The 25,574-nt window shown below is 40.1% G+C and overlaps 1 protein-coding gene across 1 annotated transcript; it reads left to right on the top strand.

Annotated features, from left to right (window-relative positions):
• The first annotated feature begins 501 nt into the window (after positions 1-501).
• On the top strand, positions 502-25,503 carry LOC137609308 (BAR/IMD domain-containing adapter protein 2-like 1). The gene is made up of 14 exons (XM_068336270.1): positions 502-868; positions 3,332-3,407; positions 3,672-3,758; positions 9,738-9,799; positions 10,999-11,070; positions 12,313-12,447; positions 16,577-16,729; positions 16,865-17,020; positions 17,462-17,576; positions 17,829-18,039; positions 20,015-20,077; positions 20,755-20,977; positions 24,515-24,561; positions 24,643-25,503. Exons 1-14 carry the CDS (start codon positions 818-820, stop codon positions 24,713-24,715), a joined length of 1,524 nt encoding a protein of 507 aa, XP_068192371.1. The 5' UTR covers positions 502-817; the 3' UTR covers positions 24,716-25,503.
• The last annotated feature ends 71 nt before the right edge of the window (positions 25,504-25,574 follow it).

Below are 25,574 nucleotides of genomic sequence, written 5' to 3'. Positions count from 1 at the left end.
ACAGTCCGATATCTACCCTCAACCTGTAAGGAATTACTTACAACAGTAGAATAAATATAGCATATAGCAAGCTAAATAACCCATTCAGGCATTACCAACACATGTGCTTTAATTCCCATTGACTTCATTCTTATAAAATTACACATTAGATAAATGACTTCAAATTCATTTTTATTTATTTACAAATTATCTTTTTATTCAGAGTCATTATGTTATTTTTCACTGTCACTTTTCTCATTAATATATATTTTGTACTTGTGTAACATACCCGTGGTTCTAAAATCTACCTTGGTATGTAAATTATTATTTATTCATCCAACTTTTTGTGGTTTTTGGTCACATCAAAATTTTGTAACGCATTGTGGTCAGTCATGTGATCAAGTCCACTGGTCATTTAATTTGAAAATCGCCGACCAGAAAAGGGGTGTATTGTTGAATTCCGTGTACTTCCGTGGAATTCCACCTCCTCCCCTCCTCTCCACCAACCACCTACAGCAAGTTTGACAGCTCAGCTTTTAGCGCTCAGGCTCTCAGCAGTCCTCTTCTGGGGTTCAGTCTTCTCTGTATATTTATCTCTTGTTGTTTGTTTGTTGTTATTGTTGGTTTTTTTTGTGGGTTTTTTTTTTTTTTTTGCATGTGTGCGTCTTGGGTCTCCTGCTGGCTATGAGTAATTTCATGTGTCAGTAGGTTTTGTCATTTGTCCCTTCTTGGACTTTTTTTTTTATCGGTAACGTCATTTTTATTTTATTTTATTGTATTTTTTTAAATTATTTGTTTGCTTTATTGATTTGTCGTGAGGGATCTATCGTCGGCCAACATGTCGAGGAGCGCGGAGGAAGTGTCCAAGCTGACTGAAAGTACTTACAAGGTGGGTCCTGGTGATAACACGACAGGTGCGACGGCGACACGACGGAACCTCCGCACGCCGGTGTGGGAGCTCCTGTTCCGGCCACAGCTGCTGGACTGAGACTGGGCTGTGACTTCTAGCGACTGGATAATGACTTACTGGTGTTTTATTGTACTGATTGGGTATTAAACACCTAGCAATTAATATAAAGTCTTATACTCTGAATCAATATCTATCTATCTATCTATCTATCTATCTATCTATCTATCTATCTATCTATCTATCTATCTATCTATCTATCTATCTATCTATCTATCTATCTATCTATAATCATTAGATGTGATGTCTCTGTTGATCAATATTATCACGTGTCTGTGTCTAATTTAGACCCTTAAAGTCAGTTGCTGGTCCGCTGTTGTATGGTGGCATAGGTATTCCACTAAGTCATTTTAAGAAGGATATGTAGGGAACATTTATGTTAAAATGCGTGGAGCCTTCTGTCCATACTCTACATCCGTCCATTAATCCATCCATCCATCCGTCTGTCTGTCAACCCACCGCAGCCTATCCCTGTTGATGCTTGCTGAGAGGTGGGGTGCAGCCTGGTCCTTATCTGTGCTCTATATTTGTACATATTTGTGCACATTTGGAGAACCGCCACGAGAAATTGATGGAGGTAGTGTGGCCATAACTTAGGTGAGATATGACAATTGTCTACTGACATGACGAGGAAGCCATTTCTACATGGTTCAGTGTGTATGTTGTCATCCACCTGTCTCCACTTTTGCAACCTTTCATTTCATATCCTTCTCTACCATTGCCAGTTTTCTTTAGTTGCAACATTTTACTCTTCACTGCTCTCTGCAGTCCGTGTTTATGGACAAAACTGAATCGTCCTGAATTCTCCTCAACCCCAACCTTCTCCTAAGGTTGGGGTTGCACACACACAGATGGTTGGAAGCAATTCTTCTACACCTCACCCACTTCATGGCAGGGAAAAATACATTATCAGTCACTTCATACGGTATGGTTTGCAATATTGATTCAGAAGAGGTCAAAGGATAAGTCAAACCTGTTATAGATGTCTTGCATACATAAAAGAACATTAGCCACGCTTACCAAAGCAGAGAGAGAGAGAAGGTAACAGGACGACACTTGTAATGTAAGGATAGATGAATAGGGCATTTATAGACAATGTCAACATTAAGACACTGAAAGACAAACAATATACACATGTAAGAGACATGAATTACAATTATTGCACAACCATCAGGAGGTATTAAGGAGTGTTTTTTTTCTCCCAGTGAGGTGAGCCTCTCTCTGAAGCTGCTACTCTGGTTTGTCACAGGATTTTTTACTGTTTAGCCAGTCGATGTGCTGCAGAATTAAGGATGAGTACTTAATGTAGAAACAGACTAGAGGGGAAAACACACAGCAAGTGTTGTGTAATCTATGTCTCATGGTGTCTGGGGACAGTGCCACAGGTTCTTGGTGTGAAAAATGCTGGAAGAAGACTCCTGATTTAATAATTTAGCTAACTGTGTGTGTTGTGTAGTAAGATTACACTGCTTGCTCCTCAAGAGCGATCATCTTTGACTCGCAGCTATAAGCATCAGTAACCAAAGGCTCACAGAATATTAGATGTTGAAAAAGAGTCAGAAATAAGGTCGAGCTTGTGATGTTTTTGTTTTCCAAGATGTTCCTCAATATGAATGGTTGCATATCTTATATTTCATGTATTTTTAATTCTGAAGTATGTAACTGTGTTTTTGATATCTTGTACAACCCATTATCAAATGTTACTCTAGGTGGTTTACCAACGTTCTGTTGTTTACTGCATCCTTGTCTTGGGTGTGAACTAATGCTAGGACCTTTTTCCCTCATAATCACCACAAAAGTAACTCTGATCATAGATGATAAACCTATTCTGTGACATCGATGAAAGATTGTTAAGAATAGACCTCACTTTGCGTCGGCTTTTTCCTCATTTTTTTGTCCTTTTATTCTCATACGTTCTTTTCTTTTTGTAGTCCCCAACCTTGTCCATTTAGCTGGTAGGACTGCTAGAATAGCATAGAGGTGCCTTAATGTTATAGGTAGTCGTTCCATTCTAATAAGTCATCAACTAAATTTAATATGGTCATTTGCATGGAATTCTTCCTCACCTTATTGACACCTGTTGTCAGCCAGGTGGATGACAGTACTTGTGTTTCTTCAGTAGTAAAGTTATCACAATATCAGACTGTTTTACTTCCATATAATACTAGTATAAACTAGCATTGTTTCTCTGCTCATATCTATACAGGTTGTGCTACATGAAACAAAGTTCTGCATTTCCATTTGTATATGAGTGAAATAGCCTGTGTGATCATATTGTTTCAAATGTGTCGTATTGAAAAGATGGAACTACTAAAATGTTATTGGCAACTCTGTTTTCTTGAGAGAGATTATTTCTAAATGTATTTCTGTCTTTATTGACCCCAGAGTGTGATGGAACAGTTCAACCCAGGACTGAGGAATCTAGTCAACCTGGGCAAAAACTATGAGAAATCAGTGGCTGGTGAGTGCTTTACTGTTTGGATTAACACTCAGATTAACTTATAGTTCTGTCAAAAAAGTTTGCAAGTCACCTGAATTTACATTTCCTTTCCATTTTAAGAACCAAGGTGTTCTTCAGCTGTATCTTTCTCCAAAAGTTCTTCAGACAGTAATCTTTAAAAAAAATGCCCAGAGTTATTCAGTGATATTAAACATGTTGTAGTAGCCTATATTTTTTTTCATTTTATTTTGACAAATGGTGATAATCATTTTATCATTTTCCTAGCAATGACCCTGGCATCAAAGTTGTATTTTGATGCAATGTCAAAAATTGGGGAGAGCGCTGCACTGTCGCCTGTTTCCAGAGAATTAGGTAAGTTTAGTTTCGATCTGTTCTCTGACGCTATTGGCATAAATTGGGTGCACTCTGTAGACTTTGGAGGTCACTTGTCTTTTCTTATATTTGATTTATACATAAAATTTGAAAGCAAACTCACAGTAGTCACTGCATGGCTCTTCAGTACACACCATTGCTTTCCATCTTTTAGCAAATGTGAGATGAAACTTTGACAGCAAGAATAATAAAAAGGTTCTATTGCCATGTTATTGTTTATACCGCTAAGCCAACAAGTACTGAACTGTGAATACAACTGTTAAACGCTGATCAATGCAGTGCCAGCATGATGCCTGTGATAGTTTCAGTAATGTCTGTTTAGAGAGTTTAGAAACACACAAGGCCTGTTTGCTTCTCACTGGTTTCCAGACAACTCCCCGGGCTACGGTTCCCAGAAGGTCTTCTGTGGTCCAAAGATGTCTGGCTTTGTAATTCACCGTCACTTGTGGCACAGTTAGATTTAAGTACTGAATGTCTCTCAGCTCCCCTGATGATGACAAGGAAAACCACTAATTAAATTCAGCAGCATAATGGGAACTGCCTAGGGTTCCACTGGCATCAAGTAATTTACAGATAAAATGATACTACTATATTGTTCAGATCGGCTGTTCAGATTGGAGTCATGTCAACTAAAATGGATTGTAGTGGGGACAACTTTTTGTGTGTGTTCCAAAGTATGACTATGAATCCACAGCTCAGCTTTCCAAGTCTCCATCTGTTCCATCTGTTCATCAAGTTGGAGGCAGTCATTGTTTTTCTTGCAAAGACTTGAGTGTTTGACAGTTAACAGATGAGAATACAGACAACCAAGAAATGAGTTATGCCACAACGCAGGAGTTGCTTGAAAGTTTTAATATGGGCGAGGACTATGGTTCTTAGAAAGCTGGTGAGATAGCAGTCTTGTCTTCTCTGAACCATCGTCTAATATGGTGCAAGTCTCTAGGAAGCAGCACCTTACTGATGTTCAAGACTACTCAGTTACATCTGGGCCACCAATCCATGTACAGGACATCTGTAGACAACTTCACCTCTGCACAGGTATGAAGGAACATACTGTACCTTGCAATAGTCTTTTTTTGGTCATAGGTTCATGTAAATCAAGTTTTAAGTGCTTGACCTTGAGTCAAACTTTGCTTCTCGGCTTATACTTGGACTTTTAATTGACATTGCAGTATACTAATGCAGAAGAGACAGCTTTTCATCTCCTGATGAGCTATGACCTGGACTCTGTGTGCACGAGGGGCTATGTAGCATCCTATATAGCATCACCCAACACTGTTGTAATCTTCATAGCCGCTCTATTTTTCTTGTCACACTTTGACCTTCTTCTCTATCTTTGAGTGTCATCTATATTGTTGAGCTTTCCACCCTCCTGGATTACCAGTTTATACTCAAGCCACTTAGCATAGTTAATAAATGATGAAAATGCATCTCATGAAAGTCACATGGGTGAGGGACGTCACCCTTTTGCTTCACTCATCCACCCTGACACACGTGTCTGCAGCAGCCCCCCTATTGGTTGTTACACGTCACAACTATTCCCTAACAGTTTCTCAATGAAGGACTGATGCAGTTGATTCTTTTGAAGAGTTCTTTATTGATGCTGGCATCTGTGCTTAAAATATAATTCCTCCGTTCATTCAATAAAGTCATTTCAAATAGGTTTTTTTTAATTAGATGGTTTTAATGCTCTAAGATTATTGGTTATTGCTTTAGACACACATCTTTTAGAGGAATGTCTCGTAAACAGCATAGAGGATTGAATATGCTTTCATAATAATAAGAAAAGAGGTAAAAATGGCATTGATCCAAATGAACAGATTGTAATGGGTTTCCTTGTACTTTAATAGTTACTTGTTTTACCAAATACAACATGTTTTAATCTTCGAAATGAAACAGAAAAAGCCTCCTTCTGCTACTGACGGAAACATAAAAGTCCAAGGGATGACAAAGACACTCCATTAGTAACACATAGTAATACTTGTGTTTTGTGGATTCGATTCGCTCCAGCACCCACTGTTGTCTCATTACACATTAGTTCAGTCTAAATCATTATAGGGGATTATGTAGAGCAGGGAATGATTAACTGTTCTCTACAATCAGTCATCTAATCTATTGAACCAACTGCATTTTAAAATGAGTTTGCCATACACAGGCTTCTAACCAGCCAGCATATCTGACCTCTGACACTAAAACTTTAGTATTAAGTGTGCTTGAAAAATAAGTTATCAGTTTCTTCCTCTACACATGTGGTGCTTCATAAGGAAGGACAATGTCTGTGGATTCTGTTCCTGAACTTGTGGACTTAGTGGAGCAGCCCTGTCAGAAACCCGATCTTTAGTGTCACATAGCCAACCAGATACTAGATACTCTCAAAAGGCATTAGAAGACAGGTGAACCCCCCCCCCCCTCTTCTTTTAATTCTGTTTGTCACTCTCTTCTTCATCTCTACCAGATTTCAAATGTCGACAGTTGTGTCATTTAAGCTGTCAGGTCATTGACTTGTTTGTCCACCGGTCAGTCCAGGAACACGTGTTAAGGTCAGAGAGACAGCGATGTAAAAGAATGAAGCTAGCCCTACATGTTGGTACAGTTTTTGCTATACTCAGATATTTTAAACGCTAAAAGGGCTTTAAAGATTCACTGTAGACCCACACACCCATAGCACACTACCTTTTTCAATGTTATGGCCTTCTTAAATGGCAACAGGCTCATTTAACATAATCTAGACATGATTTCATGGTGTCAGGTCACCCTCTTCGTCACCAGGATTATTTTGCTCACAGTCAGTGGAGGAATTGTAGACTGCTTTGCCTGCTACCAACTAAATGTTTTTCAAGTCAGCTCAGAATGAAAAGTTTTTATTTTTATAGTTTTTTGCACAAATGCATTCTGATTATTTTACTTAGACTAAGTTGTACATATTTTTCCATGATGTCAAGTCAATCAGACACAGAGTAGTATGGGTCACGGATTCATAATTCATTTGGCAGCAGTGTGCACTCTAGATTTTCATGTTATCTTTGTCGCAATCAAGTAGTCATTGTTCATAAAATACATTGATAATGATGACGCTGTTCATGTTTTTTGCATGTATGTCGATAAATGTAACCATCAATTCACATTGCAGAATATGAAGGAAGACCATTATTTACATTATTTCTCTTTCTTTGTCTTGTTTGCTCACGCTGCATCAGAACCTCACATTCTGGCTACAGATAAATTAGGTGTGATTTAAGGAAGTGGTATCTTTCAAACAGCATGTGGGGACAAACATGATTCTACTCTGATCCATCTGATTCGTTAATATACTTAGGGAAGTGCAACAGCTCCAGAAAGCACAGCGTGTCCAGCCATGACTCCAGACTCATTTACATCCTGGATAAAACACTCTGCAGGCAGCCGGTCTGAATTGTGTGGGTTTATCTCGGTTTGCTTTTGTTAGCTCATGGCGTTGCATTGCTTCTTGTGATATCCACATCGTGGCACGCTTTTGTCCTTGCACCTTGCTCAATCAAGTTGCCCGGCAACATTTTGTATTGACCGTGACAACAATAAACACATGACGTTGAACTGCAAGAGAAAGGCAGTTCAATTCCTGTAAGGGTCGTTTTAGTGTAAGAGAAGCAATACGTGTTTTCCCTGGTTTCATAATTCAGTTGTTGAGACTCGGATGACTCACAGTCTATGTCTTACAAACACAAACGTTTGTCAGGAACTTGACACAACCACACCTGTTGACATTTTTAAGGTAACGTCAGTATTGTAAGATAAATGGGTTTAGAGAGCTGTGTCATTAGGCATTGTGTTCTGGGTGGTTCTATCGTTACCTCCTGCACTGATGTCTTAGACTTGAAGTAGACTTTATTTTATTACACACAGTTCTCCCTTCCTGGCTGCTTGACACATTCATGGAGGTGATTTTCTGGTTGTTTGGTTGACGCTAAGTGAAAGGACCAGTCTTGTTCCAAGGCGATGTGAACCACTCAAAGCACAGGAAGGCAGAGTTGGGAAGGGCTCTTTACATACCGGCGAATGTTTTTACCACAGTGATTCATCAGAAAGCAAACCGCTGAACTTGCTTCAGACATTTTAGTTCGAAGGTTTTTAATTGTGAGAACACTTTTGAGTAAAGGAAACTGTTTATTTCTTGTTTTGTTTCTAACATCAAATATTGGATTTTTCTTTTTAATGATCTGTGCTGTTGTAGCCTTTGAGGTGTGAAAGGTCAGCTGAAGAGTAGACCGCAAATTTAGGAGAGAGCAAAAGGGAAGACGCTCAACAAAGGAATGCAAATACTTCAGTCAAGACATGAACTAAGATGTTCTGTTTTTCCATTTCTAGCAAAGGTTTCTCCCGAAATATAAATCTACACCAAATACCAAGATCAACAGCTATATAATGACTGAAATGTTTGATTACTCACAAAGTCGAAGCCTCCCCTCTATGGTGGCCCTGCTCATCCATCTGTTCGGAGAAAAATCTGAATTCAAAAAATGGATCAATTTTTCATCACTATAATCAGCCCTGCGTGGTTCAGCTGTTCTTGTTGGCTGCTGTAGAGCATTTTTTTTGTTTAATAATTACTCATTGTACAAGAAAATCAAACCCCATAAGATGCTATTGTTTCTAAGAATTCATCTGATCCCAAGGTGGTTTCTTCAACGGCAATATATGTGAAGCATGCACCCTAAAAGACACCTTTCAAATGAATTTACAGGGTATAAAATGGAATAAACAAACTGTAGCCACTGCAGATGCTGTAATTCTCCATCATTATTTACATTTACGTCTCAAGGTGAACCTCCACTTGAACTCAGAAAAGTTGTCGTTGCTCGTCACATTTTTGCAGACAGTCATTTTAGGATTGTTGAGAATGTTGTTTACCTCATTCACTGAAGACAAACATAAGACACACACAGAAATCCAAAGGTCTTTTACACTATAAGTTGAAGATACAACCCAGCACGAAGGCCACCTGACTCAGATGACACTTGTCAAGCTGCTGTTGCGTGATCCTGTTCAGCAGTGACACCTGGATGTTTGTGATGAAGATGATGATTAATATTAAGTGGACTAGATTTTGACAACTACATTAGATATTTCTATTCTTGTAACAAACATGATAACAGGTCAGATCCATATCATTTGATTTCCTTTTGTATTTTTGTTTTTAAAATCTGAAACACTTTCTACAGTGAGATGGCTGCACCCACTCAAACAAACACATTCACAGCTTTAAGAAGGATTTGTCAGAAGAACAAACTACAGAAAACTGAAACAGTAATTGAATGATGTGTTGCTGTTTAAGCTGTGGACATGTTTTATAACAGGACAACTGACCCAAGAGAGCAGCTGAGGTGAACACCGGTGCTTTTTTTTAACTGTTGCCCTCCTCTCAACATCAAGAAAATGAATAAATGAATGAATTAACTTTTTCTCAAAGTAGCTACGACCATTTCCTGTATACCACAGGTGAAACTTGTTGTTTTTACAGCAGGCGCTTCAGTAATGATTCTTATTTGATTTCTTTTGTGAACAACATGAAAAGACAAAAGACTCTGGTTTGCGGCTACCTGCCAGTTGAGCTCTTTTTGATTAGCCGAGCAGTAGGTGGTCCAGTTTTTCTGGTCCTGGCACATGTTTTCATTTGGCTTTCATCCCACTGGAAGCAATACTTTGTAACATAATCTGAACCTTGTGATATTGAATTTTTTTATTTATTTTCTTAGGTAAAGGATGGACCTAATTTTTTCAGAGATACATTTTGCTACTTAAAGTAATACCAGTATGTTTACGCTATGGTCTTAATAAAATCTTTGTCGACATGCTGCACAGTATTACATGTGGAAAAAATGAGCAAACAAGTCCAGACAGATTACTCAACTGTCTTTTTTTTTCTTCTGACGTTAATCTGTCCGTTTTCTTTTCGTCTCTCTTGTTCTCTTTGTATGCCAGGTGTGGTGCTGATGGAAATCTCAGAAGTGCACAGGAAAGTTCATCTCGAATTGGAAGATCATGTGAGTTCTAAATATTTTTTTATATTTTTTTTTATACCCATTCCCTAAAAGTGCATCTTGAGAATGTTCTGTAATTTGACTACCTCCGTTCTGATGCCTGGCATCAGACAGTGTCACTCTCTGAACTGTCTGGGTGGGAAGGGAAACAACAGGCCAGGGATGTAGGTGCACCTGTTGGATTACATCCTTGTTGAGAACAGAGGGCAAGCCTTGACAGGCCCTGGGAAAATACCGTTCAGAGGGAGCAACCTAATTTAGGATGCACAACTGTAAGACAACAGATGATATTTATCATTATCAGTTTAAATTGTATGATTTTATTTTGTTACATATTGTGTTTTATTATGATACAAATGAATCAAAATTCTACATGATATAAACTGCAGAATGGATTCTTTTTGTAATAATGATCTCGAAGTCTCACGTTTTCAGCACATTCTCCCATTGCAAGAGCTTAAATGATCAGAAAAAACCTCTATGGTACAATATTTTGGTGATATTTGTGATACTAATTGAGCTCTTTTCTAGAACCATTAGATCTTTGAATATTAACCACAAGAGTGGTTCCTTAAAATGAGCTTTGCAGCTTGGGAAAATCATTAACAACAGGGTTTGAAAACATTTCTTTTGATCTTTGGAGAGCTGAAAAGTATCAAAGTGGTCTTTTGAGAATTTGTTGCTCGCAGCATCAGCTAGTGGGTTGGTTTTTAATGGACTTCAGTTGATGAGTCACAGCATCATTTCAGGTCAGATAAAACGATAGAAAGAAAGCCATTCACAGACTTCAATTATGATATGTTTATGACGGGGTCACCCTTGTGTGCTTGGTGACGGCTCTTTACTTTCAAAAGGGTAAACACATGTGAGCACCTCTGCTGCTGCTCAACAAAGCTGTGGTGATGGCGACGTTTGGACACACACTAATGAGAGGCAGCTGGATGGAAAGGCAGTGAAGTCTGTGGGCATTCCTACGCTTTGTCTCTGACTCATTCATAAGTGCAACCTCGGACGTGGTTTTCACCCCCGCATGCAAGCACTTATATCTGTAAATGTCCGTTTTCCGTTCCTCTCTTTTAGACTTACAGTATTTCCCTGTTTGTCAGAGACAGCAAAACTCACATTTACTTTCCCTCCTCTCAACCAGTTTCTAATCATTTCCTCCCTCTTTTCTTTTTGGTTCCTTGCTTCTCCTCCTGAAGTTGAAGAAGTTCCACAGGGAGATAATAGTTGAGCTGGAAAGAAAGACAGACATGGACGTCAAATACATGACAGTGAGTAGATTCTGCTCAGTGTGGGCACTGAGAATGCATCACCTGTTCGTATGAGTGTGTCGCGTTAGAACATGCATCATTCTAGACACATAGACATATATCATAATACAGTAGTATGTTTACCTCCAATTAGGAAGTTGTGCTTTCAATCTGTTACGTTTGTAGCAGATCTGAAGTGTTGCTTCCAGGCTAACAGATAAACAGCCCCACTCCTCCGCACTGCTCTGCAGAAAGGTACCACAATACTGCATTCTGTGCAAATACACACATCTACAGATTTTTTTTACACTCATGACACATGTGCAGCGGTGAGGAGAGATAGATTGTAGACCCAATATGTTTTTGATATATCATCCCATCTTACAGTTTTCACACTCCAAACACTGATGTCTTGAAACATCCCTTACTAAAAATATTAATAACCTTCATGCCAACACATTTGGACTTAATTGTAATACTTTTGAAAATATGTCCACTCATGTAAAGGATGGGTTGGCAGATTTTACATATCATTATAGAGCAGACTTCTGACACTAATGTATGTACGCTGTCTTGGGATGTCATTCTATGTTTATTTTTTTTTAGTAATTTTTAAGATTTGTAATTTTCAGGAAATCATTCACATTTATACATAAATATATCTGTAAGCTAAGGTATAAAACATTTGATTATGGTTTGTTGTGATGATGAACAGGATGAGCAGGTTGTTGGAAGGAAAACTGTCATCACTCCATGACATCAGGGTTTTAATTAGATTCAAATATTTTAACTCTAACCCAAAAGCTATAATTTTCTATCATTACGACTGCAGTCATGACACTTAATTTACAACCTCATGGGTGTTACTACTGAAACTCAACACAGAAAACAAACAAGGTTCGACTTGCTTGCAGAAAAGTGGAATCAAATTTTATTTTCAATGCTTTTGAGGTTTTGAAATGTGTCACACATCTCCACAAATATGAACCAGAAGTATCTATCACCTGTGAAATAAAATGTGAAATAAAAAATTACAAAGAATTCAGAACTGTCTATAGTCAAATGTGATTATTTTCCAATAAAACAATACTACATCACTTTATCAAATAAATGTTTTAATAGAATTTAAAAAAAGGTGGGCAGGAATGTGATCAGAATCAATGAGATCATCAAGGATGTTCTGCTGCATAAAGGTATCTGGCATAACCGAGGCGTTATGAACATTAGACTACTTTGACCCTTGTTGATGCCACTCTGCTTTAGGCCACATTTAAGAGGTACCAGATGGAGCACAAGATGAAGCAGGAGTCTCTGGAGAAATCCCAATCAGACCTGAAAAAGCTCAGGAGGAAGAGCCAAGGAAAGAACGCCAACAAGTATGAGAACAAGGAGAGTGAGGTGAGATGAAAGTACACGACTGTACCTATGTATGTATACATTACACATATGCTGTGTTCATACTGTATGTGCACAGACTTGGAGTCATTCACAAACGTCACTTGAGTAGTGTCAGAGCCGTGTAACAGTAGTTAGGGACAACGTGTGAAGTATCTGATCTGTGCAGTCATGCAAGAGAAGGTCTGTTTGTTGTGGCCTGTTTTATACCTGCATGCACTCCGCTCGTGCTTCATAAAAACCTGTGTGGAATGTTCAACCATTACTGTATAGACATTTACGTTGTCATTACAACACCCTGACTATAAATCTACAGATTGAACTTTCAAAGTTGTGACCCAGAGAGTGTAGAAGCCTCAGATGTTGCGTAACCCCTCCTAGCACTGATCCAGCCGAGCAGCCTGTTTGCCTGGTTGTGTCTGTTGGTGCGCTGCTCTGATTGTTAATAGTTTGTGTACTCAGGTCACTGCCAAACCCTATCCTGTCAGAGTTTAAGAAATGTGCAATGGAAACGGAATGACAAAAAGGAGTACACTACCAGCAGATGTTTGTTACAATTTATTGTCTGTATAGGAATTTTATTCTTATAAAATGACATGGAAAAAATAATCGTGAAAACAGTAACAATGGTGATGAAAACCTTTTGAACTGAGCAATGTGACCATTCTTTGAACTAGATCTGAGAGTGTTGTCATTTTTCTTTATTTACAGAAAGATTATTTGTGAATATTTTTGATAAATGACAACTTTAATATATAAAAATGAAGAAACGTGCTCTATTTTCAGATTCTCAAATGTAAAGATAACTTATATTTTTAGCTTGTATCTGAGTTTCTGGATTGTGGTCATAAACACACAGAGAAGTAATATATGTTTTAAAAACATTTTCTGTATTAGTGTATGATGAACTTTGAGTGGCTTTCTTACATATTGTTCAGTTTCCTTTTCTTCTGTATTATTTTCTTGTCTTTCATTGATTTGTTTCCTTCTTCTAGCTCACTTGTCCTTCTCACCTCTGCTTCCTCTCCTTCACACCTAGCTATGAGTCAGTGTTTGCTCGCTGTTCTGACCATTTATCAGTCCTGAGGCCTGGTATCTGATTCACTAAGCAGACACAGAGACTGACCAGCAAACAGACAATCAGGCTGTCAGGGATGAGTTCACACCAGTGGATGATTCACCAGACACCAAGGATGCTTCAGAGCAAGAAATGAAGCGTAACACAGCAAAGACAGGTTTTGTTGTTTTTTTTTAAGGAAGACTTCTGTCAGAACACTTGATTGAAAGACTTGACGATATGTTTGCTTAAGGTTCAATCTTTGTAAACATGAGGTCATGGGTGAAGTGGACAACTCAATGCAGATTCAGGACTACGGCTAATGAATCACACAAACGCCGATACGTATCATTTTAGTCAGATTTAAAATAGATTAATTGTAAGCGAACCAGGGATTAGAGGCCCTGTGATATGTGTTTGCATAGCGATACTTGAGCCACCGATTGTTCCACCTGTCAACGAAAAGAACAGAAAAGAAGAAGAGACGCCATCAGTGCAGACAACCATTACCCATGGCTATGGCTATTTATAGCAATCATACAACGATTTTATTGTGCCTACTTGTTGTATCCACAGTGATTGCAGTGATAATTATTAAATGTCAAAAAGATAAATCAGTTTATGGTACTCATAAAGGATCAAATTTAATATTCATTCACAGGGAAGAACAGTTCAAATGTCAATAATGAGAATAGTAAAACTGACTGCCTGTAGATAACGTTACGTTCATGAATGTCCTGCGGACATTTTACGGAATGTAAATTTCAACATGAATATCAATGAGTTTAATTTTCAAACAAGCCCAACAAGCTACTCCTTACCTGACTCACCTTGAATGTAACATAAACTTGTATCATGGGAAGTTGTAGAGTTGATATGCTGCCGAAGTGAAGGCTGGATCGGGTGTGGGAAAATGGTGTCAGCATGGTTTGCGGCAGGATGTAGCTAACACACACACACACACACACACACACACCCACACACACACACACACACACACACACACACACACACACACACACACACACACACACACATTTAACGTATTTATGATTCTCCAGCAACAAGAGGTTGTCAGTCATTCAAACAAAAACCTAAAAGCCTCTGTTACTGAATGTAAATGAGCTGCTCGTTTGAATATTTGCTTGTAAAACACGATCAATGTATTACAGATCTTTGGGCACTGACTATGAATCAGAGAGCGCTGACTATAAACTATGCACATTGACTCGGATGCCATCAGTGCAGATTAACACATTAATGCTATTCCTGGTCAAATAAACAAAGCAGGGGCAAACTCCAGGTTTTTTGCCCTTCAAAAAAATCTTGCTAGATGGGTATTTTTATTTATTCCCCTGTCTGTCTCTCTTCTACGGGGTCAAAGGTCATGATGGCTCATGTTACCAGTCTACTGGTTGAACCATTGCAGGTTGTCCACATTTGGCATCTTCACAAACCTGTGTGTTTGAAAGGGTTAACCAGTTTTTCTAGAGTGAATGGTGGCTGTTCTAGAAGCTCAATCACTGCATTCATGTTGGCTCTCTTCAGAATCCAACATGATTTTTTTTAAAGGACAAAAATCAGGATGGATGGTGTTTCTGATCTCCAGGTCAAAGGGCACATCCACCTGTTGGTAAAACAAGTACAATCTGGTTTTATAATATGAGGACCTACATGAAGCTTTATAGCAGTATTGGGCGATCATTTGGGCGGTAACAGGAAGAGGAGATGGAGTCATTTGAGGACTTACGGGCATTACAGAGAAGAGGTGCATGAGGTCAGACAGACAAGCAGGTCTATTTGAATAAGGATGACATCAGCTCTGCAGTGAGTTGCTGAGTGAAATGAACACAAAGGTTTAAACACAGTCTATTGGTTTATGCTGGTCACTGTTAGACCTGAACTGAATAATAAACAGTGTTTATGTATATTTGAATATAAATATCCTTAATAAATGAACTTCTCATCTTATGACATAATTGCACTAATTTGGGATATTTAAAATACTCTGACTTAATCAATGTTGTTTTCTCTTAATGCACCCAAAGGAGCATGAGCATTTTGGTTAAGTAATGAAAATGAAAATTTAAGGTTTCATTTACTTTTATTTTTACATTCTTGTGTGTTACACCACGTTGACACAGTAGAACTTTTCCTTGCAAATGACGACTACATGCCAAGTATAATATGGACGTAGCTTAACACAGAGGATAGGAAGCCGATTTAAAATTCTTGTTCCACTACAGTACCTTGATTATAAATTCTCTCAGTTGTTTGAGGCTGTATCAAAAGGGAATTATTGCGAGGGTTGAATAGAGAGGGTTTGTAAATTTCATTCTATGAATGGATGGTTCACTATCAATTATTCGCTGTGGTGGGAAAATAATCCATACAGATACAATGGAAATTTAAATCTGCATAATTATATAACATGCAGGCAATATTAGCATACATCACAACATGACTTCAAGGTCTTTGTAATAATCCTGCACCAATGCTGAATTAATAATACATGAACAATTTGATACATGAATCCCTTACGGCATTCTTTTCTTGTGTAAAATACGTAAAATAAGCAAAGATGATGAAGCATTTTTCAGGTGAAAAAAAAATCAAATCTGAGGATGAAGTCCATCTTCAGGTAGATCAGTTTGAGGTCCTTTTAGTAGCCTTTAGACCTTCTCCAACATCAGTCTATCTGTGTAGATAAGACAACTCCTCTATGGCTGCGGTGCCTTGTCCCTCCATCTCCTGTTGCTCTGCTTTTTTTTTTGCTGAATACTCAAGGCAACCCAATCTTCCAATACAGTGAGCTCTAATCTAATGATACCTTTCTTCTGTACTGGAGAGATTAGGATAATCAGGAAAGAGCACTGCTCCTTTGGCATTGTTTGCTCTCACTGGGTTTGTGTATAGCCTTACAGTGAAAGGACGATGATGACCGCAGAGCATATGGCCAACCAGATAAGACCCAATGATCCATTTGAGAAGGTGGCTCACAAGACGGTAGATGATGGAAAAGAAATCAGTAGGATCAAATATTTTCAATTTTCCATGATATTGCTTGTGTTTCAGTGTCTGGAAACACTGACGAGCCGTCAGATGGACATGCAGTTGTTCATCGCTGACGGCTGTAAGGAGGCTTTGTTGGAAGAGAAGAGACGTTTCTGTTTCCTGGTGGACAAACACTGCATGTTTTCCTACCAAACCGCTTCCTTCCATGAAAAGGTCAGTCCAGAAACGCTATCACAGGACTCCCAAGCCCTTGTGGTCAATATTTTCTACTCTTTACTCATTCAAAAGAGAGTTTTTTATTAATGTTTTCTCGTTATATCCTTTTTTGTGTCCAAACCTGCTGGACAGGCCAGAGACATTCTGACGGCAAAACTGAGCAGCTGGCAGGACCAGTGCAACGACGCCACCGACATGCCCAAGACCGTGTTGTCAATGATAGAGGATCTGCGTATGCCCGTCTCAATCACACCACTGCCCTCTCCCTCCCCATCACGGCACAGTGTGGTACGTATTAGTGGAGAAAGACAGATCTTTATAATCTTATATTAATTAATATATTATGTGAATATTAAAATATTAATCAAGTTAATGTAATTTCATTATCGAAGCATCGTGTGGCTCAATCCTCACAATGCAGTAAGGTGTCCCCTTTATGTTGAATATTGGATATAGGTTTCCCCTTAAAAGAGAACACAACCTTTTTAAAAAGGATTATGAAAAAGATCATTTCAGGTCTACTGAAAGACAATATGTAAAAAAAAAAAAAATCTACATTATGATTTCATCCATCTGGTTGTAATTAGTTGTTGACATGGCAGCTACTGATATCAATGGTGAGGCATTGTGTCAGTGCTTCAGTTTAATATCCTGTTTGCACCAGATCAAGTAAAAACAACCGAGCACATAGAAACCTGCCTTCGTGCTAACCTCATGTTCCTGTGGCAGAACATGTCTGCTCCCCCGGCCCCCCCGCTGAAGGCTCACACCAGTCCTCTGGCTAACATGTTCACCCAGGAGAACAACATCTCCAGTGTCACCACCACGACCAACAGAAACCCAGGTATGGAATGCAGTTACCACCAGCTTTATTGTCTTCATAGGGCAATTATAGTATTTTCCACACTATAAGGCGCACCTATGAGCCTTTCATTTTCTCAAAAACCGAAAGTGCGCCTTATAATCCAGTGCGCCTTATATACTGTGTGAAAGAAGTGTTTGTTTGTTTTTTGTTTTGTTGTTTGTCTGGTGTGCCTTATAGTGCGGAAATACTGTCTTTGACTCTTCATCCTAACCTCCAACCCCACACATCCAGATCACAGTGAGGACAACAGTCTGGGCAGGTCTGTGTCTGTTGCTACTGGCCTCAATAACATAGTGAAGAAGCCACGGGTCCGCACCATCTTCCCCCACACCGCTGGCAATAACAGCACGTTGCTCAGCTTTGACGAGGGAGACTTCATCGTGCTGCTCATCCCCGATGAGAGAGACGGGTGGATGTACGGTGAAATGGAGAAGAATGGAAAGTAAGTCGCATCATATATGTTGGGGTTTGTCTGGAACAGAAATGGGACTAGGATTATGTGAAAAGTCACCACTCACCTCATGATGACCTTAGTTTCAGTTGTTTAAAATGTGTAATTTTCCATCATCCCTCCACCAATTGGATTTCATTGTCACTGCTGACCAGATGGTCGATGATTTGATTGTTATGCTGACCGTGTATTTGCATCGACACAGCTCCAAGCTTGCCTTCTTCTGCTGAAACACTCACTGATAAGGAAATCAAAGTAAAGCAAGGCCTTAGGGTAGGATGGAGGATAGCAGACTCCAGTGAGCCTGAGAGGGGGGGGGGGGGTTCAGAGTACTACCCCACAGACAGGCGCCAACAGAAGTCATGTCTGACTTTAAACAGGCATTTGTTGAGAAGTCCTGTTTTTGAATTGCAGTCACTCATCAGTTTTGATCTTTACTGCTGTCCAGAGAAATTACCTGGCAAATTAATTTTTTAAAGCCAGTCAATATCAGGAAGCATTCATTTCTGGGTAGATTTCTGGGCCTCAAAAAGTAAGGCTTAAAGAAAAGAAAAATGTTAGTCTTGCTGCCCCGGGGCTTCATTTCAGAAAAACGTGTTGTTTAAAAGGTGTTCATGACTTTCCCCATCATGCATATCAGATTTCAGCATCTGAAAAGGACTTTGCATCTTGTAGGAGGTTTGGCTTTGACGCATCGGGCCGTTTTCTGGGTTTCTCCCTTTGTCTTACATCAGCTCTGATAATGTATCCCAGCAACACGCCTGTCGATACAAGACTGATTCAGATACCCACACACACTATTATTGGATTGTAAAACGAATGTCAACAAGACTGAAATACATTTAAGTCACAGTGAGAACAAAAATGCATCAGTAATAAACACTACAGACCTGTGCTGTTATGTAATGTCCTCACGTCACCAAAATGCTCAGGAGGACGTTGCTTTTTTGACCAGGGAAGGTGAAAACTCTCTAGCGAGTCGTCCTCGTACAAGGTTTTAGGAAGGTTAAGTTGCTATAAATCTGTTCTGCGGTCAGTACTATCATTGTGACATGAGCACCTGCTCTCAGCGGAAAACCGGCACTCAATAAATAAAAGCTCTTATAAGTGTATGTGAGGTGTTTGTTCCGACAGGAGCTGTTAGGTATATGAAGGAAACACCTCTTCTGCAGAATGAATGTGTAAATATTTACTAATATAGACGGGAGAGACTGACTGCGTTATCGTGGCATTGTTCATAATCACAATGTAGTTCATGGGCTGAGGTTTTATCAAGGCTAGCTGCTGCTGAGGTTTGTTGATTTTGATTTTGTTTTTTCTTTTTCTTTTTCTTTTTTGAGGGGCCCGGCGGATGATTTTGTGTTAATGTTTTCAACTTTCTGATGATTTCTAATGCATTTTCAAAAAGAAATAGAAAATAATCACCATGTCAAGGAGAGAAATTGTTGGAGAAAAACTTTATTTAATGACATTGTTTGATATCAAGGGTATTTTGGTGAATGGTTGGAAGTAATGGCTGCTTGAACTTTCATACTGAGGTCAGTGAAACACTCCCAAGTCGTCAGTACGCCAGAACCTAAACTTAAATACTCTGATGAATCAGTTCAGCAGGTGTGAGATACGACCTGGAATACAAGTCCTCGACTCTATAAAGAGTTCAGATTTGTTGTGAGGACAGGTTAGAGAAAGGAAAAGGGAGATTATAAAGTGTGCCCTTTGCTAATCGTGAAATATGCAAGAGAATATCAAACAATATAGTAAATGTGAAGGGAAGGATCAGCCTGTTTTTGTGTCTCTTCTGGTTCAGACGAAGCCACTGAGTTGAGGCTAGAGCAGCGGAGCTGTGACCTCATCATTTAGAGACGCTGTCGGACCGTTAAGCTTTGAGAGCCGGCGGGGCGACTGACAGACACACAGACGGAATTGTTTCTGACTTGGCTCTCCTCTCTTTGTCCGTGTCCTGCAGGAGGGGCTGGTTCCCATCATCTTACTGCCGTGCATTCTCCGAGCCTCCCGTGAATAATAATAGGTAAGAGGACTCCATGATACACCCAGCAACCCCCCCCCCCCCACACACACACACACACACACACACACACACACCGGCAGGTTTCATGTTTCGGGCGGCGGTATTGTTGGCTGTGTTTCCTCTAGTTACTCCTGTCAGGGTGATAACCTTTCTAATCCTGTGGAATCAACCTCTGATTCCTTTTGTGTGGAATTCTCCTTTAAATCTCTCCGGTTGGTTATCCATGTGAAACCTCCTGTCTAAATGTTTTAATAGACCCAAGACAGACATTTAAGAATTATTACTCTCCTAGAAATATAAAATCTGTGTGAGTTAAACACATTTAAAATTAAAATATCAGGACAAACTCAGCAAGATATTAGGAAACAGGATGTTGTGTACTGATGTAGATTCTGCTTCTGATGAGAGGAAAGGGTCGATGAGTTTAACAGCCTCCTCTTCAAAGAGCCTAATCCCTGTTGGATTAATTTATTAGATTAATTTATTATATCTGACTGGAAGCCAACCGCTTCCGGTCAGAGAAGCAGAATGTTTAAACTATGACCATGCTTCTGTCCTCATGAGAATCCTCTATGAACCACATTTAGACTGTACTCCATGTTAGCCTTAACATCAACTTCAAAATTAAGATGAATCTGCTTCTGTTGTAATCCCAACCCTTCCTTCTCCATCTACAGTGTGTCTGTCGCTCCGTATCGCAGCAGAAGTGTGGTCAACCTCCACCACCAGGACACCGAGACAGACGAGGCCACCATGGTGCTCCCCCCGGCAGACTATCGCGACGTGCCCCAGCATGATGTCATGAAGAACAACAACTTGTCCACCACAAACAACGTCACCACAAACAACAACTACCAGCACTCCCCCACGCACTCTTACTCATCGTCTGATCACAACACGGTCAGTCAGCCGGTTGATTGAACTGCCTTTTCTTGACTCCTGGTGTGTGTGTTTGTGTGTGTGTGTGTGTGTGTGTGTGTGTGTGTGTGTGTGTGTGTGTGTGTGTGTGTGTGTGTGTGTGTGTGTGTGTGTGTGTGTGTGTGTGTGTGTGTGTGTGTGTGTGTGTGCGCAATCTCAAACTCATTACTGCTCAGTCTGAATATTTCAAATTTTTGAAAGGTTGACGAATTTCTTTCATCTTTAGAATGCAAACATGTATAAATTTGTCATAGTTGTAGGTTGTTCTAACTGTAAACGGTCCTTTGAGAGGGTGTAAAATTGAGACGTTTGTATGTGTTGCTTTCCAAGTGATGGACTTCCTGTGTGCGGGACATTCACTGTCTCTCACCCAGGGCTCATCAGGTCATTTACAGCCTCAAATGACCCTGAACGGGACTAAATACGAGACTTAAGAAACTGCAAGGTTGGATTTCTGTGTAATAAACACCATAAAGACTCACCTTTTGTAGGAAATATAAAGTTTAAAGGTGTGTTAGAAAGTCTACCTTCAGCTCTGTTCATCCTTTTGCTGTTTGTAAGGGGACGAGAGACAGGGCCCAGCTGTTATAATAATTCCCAGTGTGCTGATAATGAGTCTTGAGGAGTGTTTTCTCCACTAAGAGGCAGAATCTGTGGGATGGAAATGAGAACAACCTGTTCTGTGGTCTGGCTGAATGAAGGAAAGTGCAGCCTCACCTTGTGTAATGATGGATGAAGCGTTCTTTAGGCAGTAGTAAATCACATCATCCACACAAGTGTCAGCATCAGTGTTGTTATCCCGTCATTATCAGTCGTGCTCCTCTTGCACCATTTTGGTCTGAGGCCATATTTTACAGATGTTCTTCCCTTTGCATTTCATGCAAAGCATCAGCCTAATTTGCAGTTTTCCTCGACAGCAACTTTTGCCGTTTTGTCACGCTGGACTAATGTAAATGTGCTACGATCAATAGCTCTTCTCTGTCTCTCTGCACAAACACACTCACACCCTCTACACAACAATACACACATACTGTTGTTTTAGTCCACCTGGAGACTTGGTCACAAATTCAACCATAGCTGGGTGTTGTGCTTACTCGATCCAGAGCTACCACAATAAATGTTGAGTCATGGCTTGTGCGTGTGTGTGTGTGTGTATGTGTATAGAAATCTACCCTGGATTAAGCCTGGTCTCACTTTCCATCTTTGTTACTCTTTCCTCATTCTTTTAGTTTTCTGCATGCTTGTTAAATATTTTCAAACGTCTTTTAATCATTCTCCTCTTGGAGTGACCTCCTGAGTCTGGTAGAGGAGACTGTAGGACCTGGGCGAGAGAGCTCACCCTGGAATGCACTGCCACCGTGAGAAAAAATGCACCCTCACTGGTTTGGTGCTTTGTGTTGAGGAAAAGATATCTCCCTGGAATTAATGCAATTAGGATGGAGGCAGAAAGAGAGATCTGACGTGCTGAGACCATTGGCTGAGCTATGAATCATTGTGTTGATGGTATGAAGTGTGCATGATACAGCACTGCAGTAGTTGTTTAGCATACATACGGAAAGATTAGAACTATGAAATTCAGCCTGTTTGTTTGGAGTGAAGAAAGGATCCAAATTTTTCAGGAGGGACATGAATGTGAAAATCCTCAAGTTGGTTTGACTCAACGGTCAGTTTGTGCACTTCTGACCTCTAGTGGAATCTAGGGAGTACTGCATGTTGATAAAAGAAGACTGCTGCCAGGAAGATCAACAATGTCCTCAACAAACAGCAGCTGTCCCTGACGTCACTATTAGTCATTCACACCTTTCACAAGACTTACAATTACATTCTTAACTACACTTGATTCATGCTTCATTACCATTTTGCGCCAACTATAACTACAAAAACTATTCTTTTGTTTGCCAAAAGGGGTAATGGTTTTCCTTCTCTGTCACTGAGTCACTTTTGTTGTGTCTCTATCTCAGATGTAATCAGGCCCCAGAGAGAAGAGAAATTTAGTGGGATGGTTTCCAGTAATGAGGGTCACATATTTCCTTGTTTTTGATTTGCACTCTGATGATGGTCCATTTTAAGCTGGCAATCCTTTACATGTAAATGTGGGGCTCAAATCAATGTGAAACCAGTTGTTGCCCCTTTACTGTGTTGTATGCAGGGCTCGAAATTGCGCCCATTTTGGTCGCATATGCGCCCATATTTTTATCAGTGCGACTATTAAATATATTTGGGAGCACCGGTGCGACTAGGGAAAAATTCTGGTGCGCCTTGTTTTGTGAGACCGCGCTCCTGCAGTCCTGCCAGGAAACAATGAGAGCGCAGCTGCGGCTGCTCTCCTGGGGGAGAGAGGAGGAACGGAGATGGACGGAGCGTCTCTGTCGCTCCGTCACTGCCTTGCTTTCGGGTAGGTGCTCCTAAAGTCTTTGCTGGTGCTACTAACTTCTACATTTGGGAGCAACAGTGCTACCAAGAAAAAAAGTTAATTTCGAGCCCTGGTTGTATGTCTTCATTTTCTTGAACAGAATCCTCATTCAACCTCTTGTCATTCACATGTCACGTGTCCCTGAGGAAACTTCATATACCTGATTGTTAAACGGACTTGAATATCCAGATGGTTCAGATTCCACACTCTTTCCCACACTTTCTGTCACACATTCACTTGTCAGGGTGTGCAACCTGAGGCAGGTGTGTGTGTGTGTGTGTGTGTGTGTGTGTGTGTGTGTGTGTGTGTGTGTGTGTGTGTGTGTGTGTGTGTGTGTGTGTGTGTGTGTGTGTGTAAATAACCGTCATCAATGTCTGAATTTGCAGCTCTACGGGGGCACAAGTCAGTGTCACCTGTAGGCCAGTCCTAAGCCAGGATAAATGCAGCAGGTTGCAGCAGTAAGGGCATCCAGCTCAAAAAACTTTCCCAAACCAATATAAGCTTCATCTAAAATTGGAAAAAGAATGACACGCTGTGGTGACCCCTAAGGGGACAAGCTGAAAGGAAGTTTCAGGAGGATGACCAGGGAGCTCCTCCTCCATGGTCGGAGGAGTTCACTGGATCATGACGTGCCATTTATGTATAGATAAGCTAATGTCATGGGTGTAGCCAATGGTCTCCCTGGAGCTGATAGTGAAGTCATGTTCGAGGTTATGCTGCTTTGATTAAATTCAGCCGTTAATCATCCACCATGGTGTAAGGTGGGAAAACTCCCCTGGTGTTGATGGCTGGAGATAATTTAATGGCTCATGTACATTTTCTCACTGTACTGTCTGCATGTTTAATGTCCCTGAAAGAGACACTGTAAATGTTTTCAGCATTCATTCAATGAGCTGAACTAAATGGAATGAGAACTATTCTTGTGTCTACACTGTTTTCAACCCCCCTGTCTGTGTCACATCTTCCTTCCTCGGGGGCCACAATCACTCCTCATCCTGAGCATCAAATGGATGTAGACCAGTTGGGGTGATGGAGGTGTTTTCACCTCCAGCATGTCACTCCCCAGCCAACAGATTGTTATAATGAGTGTCTTCTTCGCCCTACAGACACCCCAACCTAACGGCATCTCCAGACCCACGCCTGCTTACCTGGCGTAAGTCACCTAGAAGCAGAAATGACACAATCCCTTTCATTTAGTAGTTATCACTCATCTCTGGTCATTTTTCCCCAACAGGGGAGGGAATCCATTCGCCACCGTCCGACTGCGTCCAACTGTCACCAATGACCGCTCTGCACCGGCCATCTGATTGGTCCACATTTCTTCAAACCCTGTCTGTGTCACATGTCCCAGGATATGCAAAGGTTTCTATTTATCGGGATGCAACCACAAGAAATTGGATAGTGTTAGCAGGAACGTGATTCTGGGATCCTTTTACTGCCGCAAACTTTTTGGATCTATTAAAGAGACATTTTATTTTACAGCAGATGCTCAGATATTTAAGACGGATATATATTTTCAATGTCTTTTTTTTTTTTTGTGCTTTTAGTAGAGATATTCAAATGACCGCATCCTTACCCATACTTGAGAAACAAGAGTAAAAATGTTTTGCTATGTATTTATACCGTTGATGTTGCTCGATCACCGTGGAAAAGCTTTTTTTTGTTGCCATAGGACAGTAGACGAATGTAGTAGAATGTAGAGGACCTCTGCATTTTACCTTCAGGTCTTAATGACAATGAGTCTCAGTGATACTGACTGGTGCTGTGAAGAGATTCAACCAAAAAAAGGCACACAAGTGATCTTTACCCAGAAGTCCATCTTGTATGTACATCAAAAGGACGGACGCTATAGTGTTCCCTTTAGTGTCAAATATGTCGTAGATCCAGACCATCGTTGAGAAAGGACTGTTGCCTTAACAGCACAAACATGTCCGTTGTGAGAAATGCATATAAGGATGAGATCAGCAGTTTTACTTTTCAAATTGTGACCGAGTTCTGACCATCCTAATCTCTTATCGTTACACGTTAGTCTTCAGCCCACATCATGAATGAAATTTGCTTTGTGAAAAATAAAGATTTATTTCTTCAAGCTGTAGTTTATTCTGTCAACGTGTATTCAAGGGAAGTCATGTTTATGAATTGGGAAAAGAATAAAAAAAAGACACC

This window comes from Antennarius striatus, chromosome 16 (genome assembly GCF_040054535.1).
Source record: "Antennarius striatus isolate MH-2024 chromosome 16, ASM4005453v1, whole genome shotgun sequence".
NCBI lineage: Eukaryota > Metazoa > Chordata > Actinopteri > Lophiiformes > Antennariidae > Antennarius > Antennarius striatus.
The sequence above is the reverse complement of the archived record's forward strand: the minus strand, read 5'-3'. Positions and strand labels throughout refer to the sequence as shown.

What these genes read in the sequence shown, in the direction of transcription:
- LOC137609308 (XM_068336270.1), top strand. Translation starts at nt 818, where the DNA reads ATGTCGAGGAGCGCGGAGGAAGTGTCCAAGCTGACTGAAAGTACTTAC. An exon ending in CTATGAGAAATCAGTGGCTG is followed by an intron (nt 3,408 to 3,671) that starts GTGAGTGCTTTA and finishes TCATTTTCCTAG; the next exon opens with CAATGACCCTGGCATCAAAG. An exon ending in CCGCTTCCTTCCATGAAAAG is followed by an intron (nt 16,730 to 16,864) that starts GTCAGTCCAGAA and finishes CCTGCTGGACAG; the next exon opens with GCCAGAGACATTCTGACGGC.